Genomic DNA, 17,230 nt, shown 5'->3' on the forward strand with positions numbered 1-17,230 from the left:
TTTGTCTAGCATAGTCTACCCAAGTTCCCCATCCTCCTGGGGCTCAAGATCTTCTCCCTGCTTTCTTGCTATGCTGACCCAGTCACACAGCAGACTAACTTTTCAACCCTATGATAAACTAAAAAGTGCCCAGACAGTCGGGCGTGGTGGCACATGCCCGTAGTCCCAGCACTTGGGAGGCAGAGGCAGGTGGATCTCTGAGTTTAAGGCATACCTGGTCTATATAGTGAGTTCCAGGCCAGCTGGGGCTGCAGGGAGACCATGTCTCAAAAAGACCAAAAAAAAAAAAAAAAGTGCCCAGACAAGCAGTTGCCTGCTTGTCTGTGATTCATTGATGAGCTCTAAATATACATCCTTTGAAAATGGGCCATAGTGATTTTCTTGCAGGTGCATGACACTACACCCAGCTTTTAGGTCTATCTCCAGGCAGGTCCTTATACTTGCACAGTAAGCGGTAGAGGTCATTTCTCCAGCCCCTAATCTGTATTTACTATAAAAAGGTGATACCTTTTAGGGCCAGGCATGGTGGCACACACCTTTAATCCCAGCACTTGGGAGGCAGAGGCAGGTGAACCTCAAGTTCAAGGCCAGCCTGGCCTACATAGAGAGTTTGGGACAACTGGGGCTACAGGGAGACCCTGTCTCAAAAAGACAAAAAAAAAAAAAAATTAGATTTAGAGACTGTAGCTGGGCTTTGTTTGGTTTTCTTTTGTTTATGTAGATCTAACTACACGCTAGGATAGCCTCAAACTCCCATTCCTGGCTCAGCTTTTATTTGGTGGGGGAGGAGGGTTAAGAGGTCTCCTTGTATCCCAACCTGGCCTTGAACTCACTATGTAGATGTAGATGACCCTGAACTCTTTAAATGATTTATTTTTATTTTCACAAGTGTTTTGATTGCCTGTGTGTTTACTGGTGTGTGTTTGTGTGTGTGTGTTGCCCTCAAAGGCCAGAAGAGACTAACAGTCTCCATGTGGGTACTGGAAGTGAACCTGAGTCCTCTGGGAGAACAGCAAGTACTCTTAACCCTTGAGCCACTTCTACAGCACCGGACTCTGAACTCTCGATCCTCTTGTCTCTACCAGCACTATACAGGGCTTATAGGCATGGGGTGTAGGTTTGTATTTATGAGATGCTAGGGATCTAGCAGCATGAAGGCCGCATTCATGCAAGGCAAGCACTCTACTAAGCCATTCAGTGGCCTTTTTTTTGGTTGGTTAGTTGGTTGGTTGCTTGGTTTTTAGGCAGGGTCTCATCATGCAGCTCCTGGCCTACCTGGAATTCACAGAGATCCATCTGCCTCCTGAAGGTGCTGAGATTAAAGGTGGCCAACTCCCAAGGTTTTATTTAACTGTGCCTGGTGCCTGAAGGAGGCCAGAGGAGGGCGATGGATCCCCCAACTGGAGTTTCCAGCCTTTAAGCCATCTCTTTAGCCTCCTGAATGGCTTTTTTTACACTCTAAATAGGGAAACTGGCACCTTACCGTGGCAGTGCTTAATACAGATGAATGGGCAGTTCAGTGTGGTGACACATGCTTGCAATCCCAGCATTTGGGAGACAGAATGATCAGGAGTTCTAGACTAACCTGGGATACGTAGCAAGATTGTCTCAAAAAGAAAAAAAAAATACTAATGTGATTTTAGATGCCAATTTTAGCGTATTTGGAAGACTATTAGTAGCAGTAGTGTCATTTAGGAGCAAAGTCTTTAACTTCTGACGAAATCCATAGGGAGAAGGGGAATCGCCTTTTACAGACACTGATGCAGGATGTAAGAAAATCTGCAAATTTGCTTTGTCTCTGGGCCTGGAATAAACAATATAAGGCCTTGTTGATCTGGTTTTGTTGCCCTCTGGCAGTGGGTGAAATTTGTGCCTCGGGGTAGTGGAAGAACTGAATGTTCTAATTCTTAGTAATCGGTTGAACTAACTGTGACAGGAACTGAGCACCGGGTTAGAGAGGGGAGTGGGTGGAAGGCTGGCCATCTCCAAGAAAATACCTGGACGAAACAAAACGGGCAGAGAGCTCGGATCCCGCGCGAGTCTGCAGAACGGCGTCCTTCGGATTGGCCTTAGGGAGGGCGGGCAGCGGAGCCCGCCGTGCAGCAACGGGTCCTTGGATCTGGCCCCGCGGCCTTACCCCACCGGGTCCTCCGACACTGCCTGCTGGACCTCCGCACCTAGCGCTTGGGCCACCCCGCCTCACCCTCCGGAGGAGCAACAGGAGCCGCTCTAGTAGCGGCTCCTAGGAACAAGCAGTGCGCAGGCGCGAGGGCCTGCCATCATCACGGCGCTTGCGCAGTTTCACCGGCCCCGCCCTCCCCCTATGGCCTCGCGGGTCTTCGGTCATTGCTGCTCATGCGCTGTGGGAGGACAGCCCGCTCGGAGGACCTAGGTCTCCCTGCGACTGCGCAGACTGGATCCCTAGTGAATCATGGCGACCTGCGCCGACATCCTGCGGAGCGAGTTCCCAGAAATTGACGGACAGGTCTTCGACTACGTGACCGGTGAGCGAAACTGAATTAACGGGCTGGGGAAGCCGAAGTGGAAGTCATGGGAGAAGACTAAGGACGGGTAGTTCGGCAGATGGCTTCCAGGCCTCTCCTCTGTGTGACCTCCCGAGGGCCGGTTGGGTCTGGAGCGCTAACTGGGCTCGGACACTAAAACTGCCTGTATATCCGCCCTACCCCTGTCTTCCTTGTTCTGCCATACTCGGTCCAGGCGTCTTACACAGCGGCAGCGCGGACTTTGAGTCTGTGGATGACCTGGTAGAAGCTGTGGGGGAACTATTGCAAGAAGTGTCCGGGGACAGCAAGGATGACGCGGGCATCAGGGCTGTGTGTCAGCGTATGTACAACACTCTACGCCTGTAAGTGCCAGGAAATGGGATTGATAAAGGCATAGGGAGGTGAATGGCGTGCAAACAAGAGGTGGAGGGCAAAGGTCTCAACTCCTGTTTTCTATCCCTACCCACGTAGGGCTGAGCCACAGAACCAGGGAAACAGCCAGGTGCTACTGGACGCGCCCATCCAGTTGTCAAAAATAATGGAGAACTACGGTGAGAGTGAGGGGAGATCAAACTAGTTGCCTGTTGTCTCCACCCCCCAGCCATCTGCTCCTTGCAGCTCAGGACTCCATTTCTTTTCTACAGGACTAGACTTGTAGGAGCTAGTGATATTTCTGTGATCATAAAATAGGACGAGAGTAGGGTTTGGAGGATTCTCCAAGCTATTGGCTATTGTAAGAAGCATATAGACCTTGGAGCTAAACAAACTTGGTTTCACCAATTTTGCACCTTACTAACCAACAGCATGATCTTATAAGAGTTTGTGTGCCTCAGCCTCTGTGTCCTTACATGTGAGATTTTTTTCTTATTGAATTCAAGGATGATAGCCATCTATTCCAGTATTGTAACACTTTCTTAAAAACCTCTCTGTTCTTGATTCTTATTAGTCACTCAAAATGATAGTTTCCCTTCCCTCATGGAGAAGGTGACTGCTTTTCTTATCACTTACAGACTGTGACACCAAACTTCCAGGACTGCTAAAGAGGGAACAGTCCTCGGTGAGGAGAAGAAAGGGAGGGGGTCGTGTCTATGGTGGGTGTGAGAGTTCATGTCTAACTATTATTGGGAGTATCTTTGTGGGAGGGTTCTGATGTCATTCCCTGAATCTTTAGTTCTGTTCATCATGGGTAAGTTAATGAGGTTAAAGTGATTCTCTGGGGTTCCTTTCTGAACCTACACCCTGGTATGAAGTGGTTGTGTTTGGAATTTACTCAGACTGTGAATGCAAAGAAACTAGAAAAGGCCGAAGCGCGGCTGAAGGCAAAGCAGGAGAAGCGCTCAGAGAAGGAAACACTGAAGACCACCAACCCCCCGTGAGTTTAGGAAGAAGGGCTCAGAAGAGAGCAGAGCAATTTCTGATGGTACTGAAGGGTAATTGGGAGCCCTAAAAGCTATCCATTTTTCTCTTTAAAAGAGTCTTGGAGGAGGCATCAGCTAGCCAGGCAGGCAGCAGAAAGGAGAGTCGGTTGGAATCATCTGGCAAGAACAAGTCCTATGATGTTCGAATTGAGAACTTTGATGTGTCTTTCGGCGATAGGTGAGGGAATGACAGGTGACATGCTTTTTCTAATTAAGGGAGAATCTGGAGAGATGAAATGGGCTAAAACAGTGTTAGGATCATATGGTTAAAGTTGCTTTGTACCTGTTTCTAGAGCATTCTTTGTCTCCTTTCTACCACTCCTACAGGGTACTGCTGGCTGGAGCAGATGTGAACTTGGCATGGGGACGCCGCTATGGGCTGGTGGGACGAAATGGTCTCGGGAAGACAACACTGCTAAAGATGCTAGCCACTAGGAGCCTGCGAGTTCCAGCCCATATTTCCCTGCTACATGTGGAGCAGGAGGTTGCTGGAGATGACACCCCTGCCCTGCAGAGTATGCTGGAGAGTGATAATATACGGGAGGATCTGCTACGGCGAGAACGAGAACTCAGTGTCAAGATTGCTGCTGGCAGGTGAAGGCTTCAGGCTAGCAAATACAAGCAGTAGCTGTCCTTTATGGCATGTCCTCCATAATTCACATGGCCATCCTAGTGAGCAGTAGAGCTTGGGATGTGATACTGTGCCTGCTTTCCAATTGTAGAGGGTACAGGAAGTCCTCTTAGACTGACTTAGGCTGGTTTTTTTCTCCTTCCCAGGACAGAGGGCTCAGAAGCTGCACAGCTGGCAGAAATTTATACCAAACTGGAAGAGATTGAAGCTGATAAGGCTCCTGCCAGGTATTAAAAATTCCTACTTCCTCTGTTTTTTTGTTTTTGTTTTTGTTTGTCTTTTATAGGGTTTCTCTGGAACCCCAACTGGCTTGGCCTGGAACTCACTATGTAAACAGGCTGGCCTCTGTCTCATAGAGATCCACCTGTCTCTGACTTTTGAATACTGGGATTAAAGGTGCACACTGGGCTGGAGAAATGGCTCAGCAGTTAAGAGCACTGACTGCTCTTGTAGAAGACCCGGGTTCGATTCCCAGCACTCACGTTAGCGGCTATGAACTGTCCTAACTCCAGTACCGGGGAATCCGAAGCCCTCTTCTGACCTCCGAGGCATTGCATGGCACAGGTGCACTCACATACATGCAGGCAGTACACTCATACACAAAATAAAAATAATAAATATTTTTTAAAAGGTATGCACCACCACACCAGGCTCACTTCCTCTTCTTTCTTTCTTTTTCTTTTTTTTCTTTTGAGAAAGGGTCTCTGTAACCTAGGGCTGGCCTGAAACTTGATATGTAAATGGGGCTGGTCTCAAACTCACAGAGCTCCACCTGCCTCTGCCTCTCAAGTGCTGGGATTAAAGACATGTACCACTATGCCTAGCCTTTGTTTTACCTTTCTCTCGTGTGAACTATTCCGAGTTCCTTTTTTTTTTTTAATTCCTAGAGCATCAGTCATTCTTGCAGGGCTTGGTTTTACCCCCAAAATGCAGCAGCAGCCTACCAAGTGAGTGAATTTTCCATTCTTGACTCTGAAAATGGTTAATTCTGCCCCTACTTACCCTGATGAATACCCACCCCTAATGTGTCTCTCTTGTCAATAGGGAGTTCTCAGGTGGCTGGAGGATGAGATTGGCCCTAGCCCGGGCTCTGTTTGCCAGGTGAGTCTCCTTCACCTATGAATGGAGCACTATCGTCTGTGACTCTTGGGACATAACTATTGAGTCTCTGTCCTAAAACTTCATGCCATGTGTTATTTTTCATAGGCCAGATCTTCTGCTGTTAGATGGTGAGTTTGAATGAACCACCCTGACTTTGGGGCTGGATAAGGATGATGACTTCCTTGGTCCTAGCCAAGGTCTCCAGCCCTTCAATCCCAAGTATGTGCTTTCTTCCTTTCTCTCTAGAACCCACAAACATGCTGGATGTACGGGCCATCCTGTGGCTTGAGAATTACCTGCAGGTGAGTTTAGGGAAGGCTCGGGGGGTGGGTTTGAGGGCCAGTTCTCCTCCCAAATTGAGCCTGCCATCCTGTTACTCCTCAGACATGGCCCTCCACAATCCTAGTCGTCTCTCATGACCGCAACTTCTTAAATGCCATCGCCACAGACATCATCCATCTGCACAGCCAACGGCTAGATGGTTACCGGGGGGACTTTGAATCCTTCATCAAGAGCAAGCAGGAGCGGCTACTCAATCAACAGCGTGAATATGAGGCACAGCAGCAGTATCGCCAGCACATCCAGGTGTGGGGGCAGACAGAACTATGGGTCCCATATCGGAGTTAGGAGTGGTGAGGGAATTTGACCAGTGCCCACTCTACTCTTGTAGGTTTTCATTGACCGTTTTCGCTACAATGCCAACAGAGCCTCTCAAGTACAGAGTAAACTCAAGATGCTAGAAAAACTGTGAGTATAATGTTCTTGACCAAACCCTGACTCCTCTTTTCTTCCCTTATTTTGCAAGCTACCCTTTATCCTCCCATTCTAGATCGCTCCTTGGCTAGCAGCCAGCTTTTACTTCCTTCTGGCAAGAAAGCAGAATATTTTACACAATCTTGACAAATCAGTCTGTCTCTATATTGTCTCTGAATATTTCATGTAAATGGATTCATTCAGTTTATGATTGTCAAAGTCTGCTTCTTTGTCCTTTCTCCCCACCTCCACCCCCATACTAAAGGTTAAGCCGCGGGCCTCAGGCATGCTAGGCAAATGCTCTCCCACTAAACCGTATTCTCACTCATGTCTAGGTTCTTCACCTACAGTATTTTACAGGGTCATTCATGTAGCATACATTAATATTTCATTTCTTTTTGTGGTTGAATAATATTCCATTGTGTGATTTTTAACACATTTTTGTTATTGATTCATCAAGTAGTGGACATTGAGTTATTTCTATTTTGCTTATTAGGTAAAATAGGATGTTTCAATGAACTTTTGGCAGGGAATTGTGGGGGTTGAGACAAGGACTCAATCTGTAGCCTTGACTGGCTTCAGATTCACAACAAATCCTCCTGCTCCAGCCTCCTAAGTATAGAGATTACAGATGTGAGCTACCACAATTGACGTGCAGTGAACATTTATGTACATATTTAAAAATATACTTTTTAAATTAAAAAAACAAATGGGGGGTTCTTTTTGAGATAGTGTTTCCCTAGCCACAGCTGGCCTAGAACTCACTACTAGACCAGGCTGGCCTTCATCACACAGAGATCCACCTGTCTCTGCCTCTGGAGTGCTGGGATTAAAGGCTTGCACCACCAAGCCCAGCAAATTTTTAAAAATTTTATTTATTTTCATTTTATGTGTATGAAGATTTTGCATGCATGCCGGTGCACTACACCTGCAGAGGCCAGAAGAGGGCATTAGATTCCCTGGAACTGGAGTTGCTGATAGTTGTTAGCCACCATCTGTTGCTGGGGAACTGATCCTCAGTCCTCTGCAAGAGCAGCCAGTGCTCTTAACTACGTAGCCATTTTTCCAGCCTCTACAGACGTTTTTGTGAACATGCGTTTTCCTTTTACTTGGGTACATATCTAGGAGTGGATTTGCTAGTTTACATGGTAATCTAATGTTCAAGTATCTGCTAGACGAGGTTTGCTTTTGTTTGAGATAGGGTCTTTTGTAGCTTAAACTAGCTTCAAACTCTTATGCAGCCAAGAACTCCTGGTCCTTTGGCCTCTGCCTCCCAAGTGCTGGGATTATAGGCATACACCACCACACCTGATTTAGACAGTGTTAGAGATTGATCCCAGGACTTCGTGCATACTAGGCAAGAACTCTACTAACTGAGCTATATCCCCAAGCCACTGGCAGATCTGGTTTTTTGGTTTTTGTGTTTTGAGATAGGATCTTAATTTATGGCCCAGGCTAACCAGGAAGTCTAGGTGCTCCTGCATCTGCCTCCCAAGTGCTGGCACTACCTACCACCACCGCTCTTGGTGTGCCAGACTAGTTTTTAAAACAGATGCATTATTTTTCATTCCTACCACCAATGTATGAGACCTACAGTTTTTCCACATCTTTGCCAACATTTGTTCTTAACTCTATAGTTGCAACCATCCTAATGAATGAAAATTAATAACTCATTGTGGGGTTTTATTGGGGGGGGCGTTGTTTTGGATTTTTTTTTTAATTTTAATTTTTTTTTTTTTTTTTTTGGTTTTTTTGACACGGGGTCTACCTGTAGCCCCAGCTGCCCTGGAACTCACTATGTAAACCAGGCTGGCCTTGAACTCATAGAGATCCTCCTGCCTCTGCCTCCTGAGTGCTGGGACTAAAAGGCATGTGCACCACACCCAGCTCAATTGTTGATTTTTTTAAAAAAATTTTATTAAAATTTCTTAGGAACAGGGACTCACTCTCTAGCACCCATCAGATTTTTTCTTTGAGGCATGATCCTGCTGTGCCTCAAACTCACCTCTTCTAAGTGTTGGGCTTAGAGGAAAGCACCACTTTATCCAGCTGTTTTTCCTTTTTTTTTTTTTTTTCAAGCTTTTACAGTTTTATTAGAATTTTAAAGAAAAAAAGGTCCTCAGGGCAGGCAAGCTGGTAATCTTGGCCTCTGCCTTGATCTTTTTTTTTTTTGAAGCAGGGTTTCCTTGCGGCCCCAGCTGTCCTGGAACTCACTATGTAGACCAGGCTGGCCTTGAACTCACAGAGATCCGCCTACCTCTGCCTCCCAAGTGCTGGGACTACAGGCATGCACCACCATGCCCAGCGGCCTCTGCCTTGAGGAGGCGAATGGTAAGAAGAAAGAGCCATGAGGCCATGCAGGTTTAGAGCCTGCCTGAGAGGTCAGACACGTGGCTGACTAGTAGCCACATGGCTGGGAGAAGCAGCTTTAGAGAAAGTAAAGAAATGCAAGATAATAGGGGTAGCCCAAAGCCTTAAAGAAAGCATGTTCAGTAAGAAAAGCATGAAGAAGAAGAAGGGAAATCACTCTTCCCTGAAGAATTCAGGGGAGCTGGCAACTCATAGACTACGTGGCTACATGGCTGTAGCCAGCAAGTTCTGTGCCTCTCTCCCCACAAGATTACAGGCAGGAAAAAGTCTCTATCTCATTAACACACTAGGTATTCCGCCCATCTATTTAGCATAACCTGCCTTCCTAGGAGTGGTCCTATGACCAGATGATTGACCAGTTAAACTTACATAAAATGGAGGCACTTGGGGTATTCCCCACTGGCTCTGGGACATAAGTCAAATCTTTGACTTGTTTTGATTTTGAGGCTCATTTTGGGTCCTTAGAACCCTAATTTGATGGCATTTGGACACCTCTTAATCTATCCAGTTAGACAGTTTAGGAGGCATGGGCCCACCATAAAAGCTAATAGGAATATTACCAGACTCCCAGTAAAACTCAATTACACCTGAATTATTGGTATAAAAACAGCAAACCTTGGGGCTGGAGAGATGGCTCAGCGGTTAAGAGCACTGACTGCTCTTGCAGAGGACCCAGGTTCAATTCCCAGCACCCACATGGCGGCTACAAACCGTCCTTAACTCCAGTTCCAGGGGAATCCGAAGCCCTCTTCTGACCTCTGCAGCATTGCACGATACAGGTGCACTCACATACATGCAGACAATACACTCATACACGTAAAATTAAAAAAATTAATTATTTAAAAAAAAACAAAAACCAGCAAACCTCACCATGTATGAGCCATCTTCCTTTAGGAACAGTAGGTCCAGCCCTCTTCTGTTTTGTAGCACCATTTTAGCTAGGGAGTTAACCTGTCCTAACTGCTGATGGAGTCCTATGGATGCCCATTGTCTCTATCTGAGTGCTTAGAAGCCTAAAACAAATTTGTTTTTCAGTGTAGGGGAGAACATGGCCCAGTACGCACACGTCTCCGTGGTGAGAGTCCCATTCTAGCTATTCTGTAGTTACGTACTTAGTGAGACTGAAGGTGCGTGCCCAGCAAGTGGTTTCAGGGGCCTAAAAGAGTGAACCCAGGTTTCCTGAGAACTTATGGGGCTAAATGTTGCTCTAACATTTCCCCTCCTCTGAAGAGGTAACCTTTAAATTTTAGGGATTAGACAGAAGCACTTAAATACTTTTGATATTTCTGGACTTTGATACAGACCAGGCTGCTAAGAGACCCAAGGACATTTTGACTTTTAGTCAAGAAACTAGCTACTTTTCTTTGGGGTCTTTTTGCCCTGACTGCCTAGCCAATTTCTGCCTCCTTATTTTTATTATCCCATCCCCTGAAGTGGTTACCCCAAATTGGCCAGTGGGGAATTGGGACAAAGACCACTCTGGTTTCTTCGATGCTGAACAGGGATGATGCAGAGTGAGACAATTGGGGTACCCCCTTCAGTGGGTCTATCTAAAAGACTCCCAAATTGTATAACTCTTAACTGTAGGGAGTAAAGAAAGTCCTTGACCAGTGCCTGGGAGATGTGAAGGAGAAGTAGGCAAGAGTAGTTAGCATTACAAGTTCTAGACAAGGAACCAGAAAAGGTTAGAACAGGGCAAATTTTAAATGTCCAAATTAAAGTCCATTAGAATTTCCTGAAGAGGGCTTCCAAAAGCATCCATTTATTGGATTCCTCCACATTTTCCTTTTGGCTGCCAAGGCTGGACTCAGAAGCGATGAGCTCATGATTTGTTTTCAGGCACTTTAATAGCTGTTGGAGTGGCTAGAATCAGTTTTCTATCTTTTTGTTTCTTTTTGGTCTTTTTGAGACAGGGTCTCCCTGTAGCCCCAGCTGTCCTGGAACTCACTATGTAAACCAGGCTGGCCTTGAACTCACAGAGATCCACCTGCCTCTGCCTCCCAAGTGCTGGGATTAAAGGCGTGCACCACCATGCTGGGTGAATCAGTTTTCTTTTAAATGACTTCTAGACAGGGAGAGAAACTAAATTCAGCCATCATTTTTAGAACAATACTGGGTTGTCTCCCTTAGCTGCAGACAGGCACTACAGTATTGTAGACCAAGATTTGAAGTCTTATACCTGAACATTCTTGTTAAGAACAAAATCATTAATGAGAAATAATTGTTTAAATAATATTTTATATGAACTTAAGTCTAATGTCTGGGAAATGCAATCCTTTGGACTCTTAAAGAAATATACTTATTACTTGAATTTTTGGTTATACTTTTCATTTTGGGTGTTTAAGACCATGCAGTTGGCCCAAATTAATTTACTTTTACTTTTAGGGTCAGTTGAGGATCTGGTCCTCAGGGGTCACATGGGCTTAGGAGGAGCCCCGGGCTCCTTAGGCCTTCCTTTTACCAGTTCCGTCTATTTGAGGATAAGTCAAAGGTCCTGCTCAACCATGGCTGGCTTCACTTGGAAGTTGTGAGGAAATGCTTTCCTCTGTGTTTGACCCTCCTCTTTGCAGACTGGACACTGGTTCAAGCCCATCTGGTGAGGTCTCCATGGCCTCCCTAAACAAGAGGACAGGTGACCACCACAGTTACAGGACATTTCGAGAGATGCGCTATAGTCCCCTGGAGTTGACCTTGTAGGGCAAGTCCCTCTGACCAGATTAGTACAGGCCTCAAAGTATGGCTGTTAAACACCCAAGAAGGTTAGTTACACCAATCTGGTACTCTTACTTACCATGTGCTATGTAGATAAAACTTAGGTAGATTTAAAAAAAATTTTTTTTAATTTTTATTTTATGTGTATGAGTGTATTGCCTGCATGTATGTGAGTGCACCCGAGTCATGCAATGCCACAGAAGTCAGAAGAGGGCTTTGGATTCCCCTGGAACTGGAGTTAAAGACTATTTGTAGTCGCCATGTGGGTGCTGAGAATCGAACCCAGGTCCTCTGCAAGAGCAGTCAGTGCTCTTACCTGTTGAGCCATCTCTCCAGACCCTTAAGGTAGATAAAATTTTTTAATTTATTTTTATTTTTTGTGTTTGAATGTTTTGCCTGTATGTATATAAGTGCACCACATGTGTGCATATACATGGAGGTCAGAAGAGGGAGTCAGATCCCTGGAACTGGAGTTATAGACAGTTGTTAGCTGCCATGTGAGTACTGGGTCCTCAGCAAGAAAAGGAAGTGCTCTTAACCGCTGAGCTGTTACTCTAGTTCCCTTCAGCTTCTTCTTGCCTCCCCCACCCCGGATGCTGGGGATTGAACTCAGAGCTTCATACAAACTAGGCAAGTGCTCTACAACTGAGCTACAACCCTAGTTATAATAAAGTAGGGTTTGGGGTAGAAGGTGGGACTCTGTAGGTCTCACTTTGTAGCCCAGGCTGGTCTGCAGCTTGCTATCCTGTCCTGGCCTTCTAAATGGTAAGATTATGGGCGTGTACCATACCTAGCTTAAAGTTGGGTGTTTTTGAGGGTTGTTTTGTTTGTTTGTTTTTGTTTTTGTTTTTGTGACAAGCTTTCTCATAATGTAGCTAAGTAACCTGGCCTACCTTTTCTTGTTATTTATTTTAATTTTTAAGATTTAAAAAAAAGGAGCTCAGCAGTTAAGAACACTGTTCTTGCAGAAGACCTGGGTTCGAATCCCAGCACCTACATGACAGCTAACAGCTGTCTGTAACTCCAGTTCCAGGGGATCCGACAGCCTCTTCTGACCTCCCCAGGCCTTGCAGGACATGGGTGCACTTACCTACATGCAGGCATAACACTCATACACATAAAAATAATAAATAAAATAGATTTTTTTTAATTCTGTAAAAAGATTTAAAAAAATAACAGCCGGGCATGATGGTAATACACTTTCAATCCCAGCACTTGGAGGCAGAGGCAAGTGGATCTCTGTGAGTTCAAGGCCACTCTGCTCTACATAGTGAGCTCCAAGCCAGCTGGGACTACAGGGAGACCCTGTCTCAAGACCCACGCCCCCCCCAAAATCCTTATTTATTTTTAATATTTTATTATTTTTATTTTATGTGTATGAGTATATTGCCTGCATGTAGGTAGGTGCACCCATGTTCCTCTGCAAGAGCAGTCAGTGCTCTTACCAGCTGGGCCATCTCTCCAGACCAATTTTTTTTTTTTTTGAGTCTTTTAGTCTTTTTGAGACAGGGTCTCCCTGCAGCCACAACTGGCCTGGAACGCCCTCTGTAGACCAGGCGGGCCTCCAACTCACAGAGATCTGCCTGCCTCTGCTTCTGAGTGCTGGGATCAAAGGCGTGTGCCTCTACGCCCAGCTCATATTTATTTTTAAATAAAAAAAATATTCATTTCTATTTTGTATATGAGTGTTTTGCCTGCATGCATGTAAGTACATTTCTACATAAAATGCCCACGGAGGCCAGAAAAGGGCATGGAATCTCCTGGAACTGGAGTTACAGCCAGTTGTTAGCAATCATGTGGGATCTGGTAACCAAGCCCCAGAAGCATTGGCTTCTGCAACAGCAGCCAATGACCTCAACTGCTGAGCCTTTTCTCCAGCCCTTATTTTTGTTCTTTTTTGACTTTGACATGGTCCCCCTGTAGCCCTAGCTGTCCTGGAACTCACTATGTAGACCAAGCTGGCCTTGAATTCACAGAGATCCACCTGCCTCTGCCTCCCGAGTACTGGGATTAAAGGTGTGCGCCACCACGCACAGCCCTTTATTTATTATTTTTATTGCATGTGTACGAGTGTATTTCCTGCATGTATATGAGTGCACCCGTGTTGTGCAATGCCCCAGAGGTGAGAAGAGGGCTTCGGATTCCCTTGGAACTGGAGTTAAGGATGGTTCTTAGCTGCCATGGTGCTGGGAATTGAACCCGGGTCCTCTGCAAGAGTAGTCAGTACTCTTAACCGCTGAGCTATCTCTTCAGCCCTTAAATTTACTCTTAAAGTAATCATTTTTCTCTCTCTCCTCTTAGACCCGAGCTGAAGCCAGTGGACAAAGAATCAGAGGTGGTGATGAAGTGAGTTCTAAGCCGAGGGATCTAACGGACACTTCTCTTTCTGGGCCCGTCCACACTGTGCACTTCACTTCCTGCAGGTTTCCAGATGGGTTTGAGAAGTTTTCACCGCCAATTCTGCAGCTAGATGAGGTGGATTTCTACTACGATCCTAAACACATCATCTTCAGTCGTCTGTCTGTCTCTGCTGATCTTGAGTCTCGCATATGCGTGGTATGGTTTTTCCTCTCCATTCTGTGTCCTGGGAGTTTCCTACCCTACTAGCAAGTGTGGATTGAGCCAATCCTGAGGCTATACGAGGAGTACAGAGAAATAGGTGGGACCTGGGCGAAGGAAATTATGCTCATACTGCTGCTTTGTCCTCTCTAGCCTACAGGGCCACCCTCAGAAATGAGAAGCCTGGCATATGGCATTTTATAAATACACAGAGCAGTGATTTACCTCACTGTTCTTGTTCTGAGTTATTTCAGTCATGGGACATTAAAGCAAGAGCATAAGTAGAGTCAGGATACACCATTTCCTAGCCTGATTCTAGGAAGTTTCCTTTTCCTCAAAAGAGAGGTAAGAGGACCTAGCACAGCAGGTAATGTGCTTGATGCCCAAACATGAAGACCAGAACTCAGGCCCCAGAACCTACATTCAAGTCAGGTGGGTGTGGCAGCCCTCCTACAATCCTGTGCGCAAGAAAAGTGGAGACAAGGACTATCCAGAGCAAAGTGGCTAGCCAGATTAGACAAAATGGTGAGCTCTGGGTTCAGTGAGAGACCCTTCCTCAACATCTAAGGTGAAGAGTGATTGAGGAAGACATCTGATATCTATCTTGGGTATACATACATACATACATACATGTACTTTCACACATGTGCTCTCAAATATGAAAAGAAGTGGGGGATAAGCCAGGCATGGTGGCTCACGCCTTTTATCCCAGCACTCGGGAGGCAGAGACAGGCGAATCTCTGTGAGATCAAGTCCAGCCTGATCTACATAGTTCCAGGCCAGCTGGGGCTGCAAGGAGACCCTAACTCAAAAAGATCCTCCCCCCAAAAGAAAAAGAAATGGGGGATAGCCTCTTCCTTGTTATTGGGAGGAGTAACCCTCACCCCTTAGCAAGTATTCAGATATTGGTTCCCTTTGTGGCCCTACATGCCTAGTTCCTTAGAGTTTTTGGTTGTAGGAATGATTGAGACTACAGGTTCCCTCCTCCCTACTCCTGTCTGTGTTTCACATATGCACACTTGCTGACATGCTCATGCATCTTGCAGGTTGGAGAGAATGGCACTGGGAAGTCTACTATGCTGAAGCTGCTCATGGGGGACCTGGCTCCTATTCGGGGTGTCAGGCATGCCCACAGGTAAGGGATCCTCCCCAGCAATTGCATGTACACACTCCTATACTCGGACACGACCTATGCCCCTTTAGAGTCAGTGCCTTCTGCCTTCACTTCTGCCTACAGGAATCTGAAGATTGGCTACTTCAGCCAGCACCATGTGGAGCAGCTAGACCTGAATGTCAGTGCTGTGGAGCTCCTGGCACGCAAGTTTCCTGGTGTGTTAGGGATAGGATTTGAGACGAGGGTCCAGCTAACCCTTGCAGCTCGGCCTGCCTTGGGGTTGGTGTAGAGCAGCCTACCCAAGTCTAGGTATAAGGACATGGGTATTGAAAATCAGGGCTAGGGAATAAATGAAGGAGTTCGCCAAGAGCCCATCTGATGGGGGCCTTTTCCAGGGCGCCCTGAAGAGGAATATCGTCACCAGTTGGGCCGGTATGGCATCTCTGGAGAACTGGCTATGCGCCCTGTTGCAAGCTTATCTGGGGGCCAGAAGAGCCGGGTGGCCTTTGCTCAAATGACCATGCCCTGGTAAGGCCTTGTTTTCTTGAGTTCTTGCCTTCTCATTTCCCCTTCTTGCCCAGGACAAAATGATTATTTTTGTTCCATAGGGATTCATTTTCTCCTACCCCACCCTATCTCATAGCTCCTTACCTTCTTGTGTTCTGCCTTCTAGCCCCAATTTCTATATTCTGGATGAACCCACAAACCACCTGGACATGGAGACAATTGAGGCTCTGGGCCGTGCTCTCAACAACTTCAGGGTGAGTATACTTTAGCATTGACTGCTTCTCCCCAGGCTTCAGTCTCACTGCCCCCACCCCGAACTTGATGTCTGTTCCCTTGAGCACCTCCTCTTCTGTCTTTCAGGGTGGCGTCATTCTCGTATCTCATGATGAGCGCCTCATTCGGCTGGTGTGCCAGGAGTTGTGGGTGTGTGAGAGAGGCAGTGTCACCCGGGTCGAGGGAGGATTTGATCAGTACCGTGCCCTCCTCCAAGAACAGTTCCGCCGAGAGGGCTTCCTCTAGGACCACCAGGCTGATTGAGGACTGTGCCTAGGACATGGACTGGTCTTGCAGACCCCTGGGCTACCATGTAGGCAACCAACTCCAGGCTTAGGACTTTCTCTATTTGGGGACAGCCTTATTCCCCAAATTTCTCTTTGCATTTTAACTGGAACGTCCTCTGCACAATGTGGGGAGACCTGTCCAAGGGCCTGTGAGGACTGTGTCCCAAGGAAAAGGGATAGGGGATGTCATCTGGGATTATAAATACCCCACTGCCCAGTTTAACAGGGCCCTACATGGCTGCTATGTAAATTAAACATCCCCCTGCGTCTCTCTTGCCTCATCTCTGTTGCTTCCTGGTTAGGCTGCCATGGTAGCCTACTGTGAAGGTGGGCGTTCTCCTGTGATGCCTATATGAATCACACAGTGGAAGCAACAACAGTACCAGTCTTGCCCCTTGGGGGAGACGTCAACTGCCTGCCCCTGGGATGGACTTGAGCTGGAGGAATGCAGAGTTAAACTATTGGGATCACGTGTTTGTGCCGTAGCCTGGTCTCAGCTGCACCTGAGGAGTTTTAGGCTCAGCTGTCTCAGCCCCTGCTGCTACTAAGTTTGAAGTTTATTTGGAAACGCCTCACACGTAGTTTACCAATTGCTTTCTCCAGGAACTCTGGCCCAGCTCCCCCTGTTTTTCTGATCTGAACCTTCAGGCCTCAAGAGAAACTATTCTTGTTCCTAGTTTGCAGTAGTGATTTCATGTTCTTTTTTTTTCTTCTAACCATGTAGGAGAGGCCTGGGTGGTGGGGAATTGTCTAACTAGAAGTAGGACATCTCGTGTCTTTTAAATTAAGCAGAACTTTAAGAGGGAAGCCATATGCACTAGCATGTGCCTATAGTCCCAGGTACTCCAGAGGCTGAAGCCAGATCATCTCAAGTCCAAGAGTTTGGATCATCTCTTTTTAAAAAGAGGAGGAAGGAGAATTGTTTAATAGGTGTATGGTTCAATAAGTTATTTCTTGGGGATTTAGCAGCTATACTTCGGTTTGATTTTGGTTTTGGTTTT

General features: G+C 46.4%; 1 protein-coding gene across 3 annotated transcripts; it reads left to right on the forward strand.

Annotated features, from left to right (window-relative positions):
• The first annotated feature begins 2,343 nt into the window (after window positions 1-2,343).
• Window positions 2,344-16,500, forward strand: Abcf3 (ATP binding cassette subfamily F member 3). 3 transcript variants are annotated; one of them, XM_008831271.3, is made up of 21 exons: window positions 2,344-2,504; window positions 2,719-2,866; window positions 2,976-3,055; window positions 3,515-3,561; window positions 3,779-3,876; window positions 3,978-4,100; window positions 4,250-4,516; window positions 4,700-4,780; window positions 5,441-5,500; window positions 5,598-5,654; window positions 5,760-5,782; window positions 5,901-5,956; window positions 6,039-6,239; window positions 6,325-6,401; window positions 13,791-13,835; window positions 13,913-14,045; window positions 15,095-15,183; window positions 15,286-15,377; window positions 15,558-15,690; window positions 15,836-15,923; window positions 16,030-16,500. In XM_008831271.3, the coding sequence occupies exons 1-21, from the start codon at window positions 2,432-2,434 to the stop codon at window positions 16,186-16,188; spliced, it is 2,130 nt and encodes a 709-aa protein (XP_008829493.1). In that variant the 5' UTR covers window positions 2,344-2,431; the 3' UTR covers window positions 16,189-16,500. The 3 variants fall into 3 exon arrangements, with proteins under 3 accessions (XP_008829493.1, XP_029418488.1, XP_029418489.1); XM_029562628.1 differs by lacking the exons at window positions 15,836-15,923; window positions 16,030-16,500 and having other exon boundaries at window positions 15,286-15,471; window positions 15,558-15,686; XM_029562629.1 differs by lacking the exons at window positions 2,344-2,504; window positions 2,719-2,866; window positions 2,976-3,055; ... (1 more) ...; window positions 3,779-3,876; window positions 3,978-4,100 and having other exon boundaries at window positions 4,417-4,529; window positions 16,030-16,498.
• Window positions 16,501-17,230: the final 730 nt, after the last annotated feature.

This window comes from Nannospalax galili, unplaced genomic scaffold, assembly GCF_000622305.1.
Source record: "Nannospalax galili isolate Female #2095 unplaced genomic scaffold, S.galili_v1.0 scaffold315, whole genome shotgun sequence".
Taxonomy (NCBI): Eukaryota; Metazoa; Chordata; class Mammalia; order Rodentia; family Spalacidae; genus Nannospalax; species Nannospalax galili.

Excerpts from the sequence above, each read along its gene's own strand:
- Abcf3 (XM_008831271.3), top strand. The coding sequence starts at position 2,432 with ATGGCGACCTGCGCCGACATCCTGCGGAGCGAGTTCCCAGAAATTGAC. Across the intron at positions 2,505-2,718 it reads GGTCTTCGACTACGTGACCG|GCGTCTTACACAGCGGCAGC; the intron begins GTGAGCGAAACT and ends TACTCGGTCCAG. Across the intron at positions 3,056-3,514 it reads AAAAATAATGGAGAACTACG|ACTGTGACACCAAACTTCCA; the intron begins GTGAGAGTGAGG and ends TATCACTTACAG.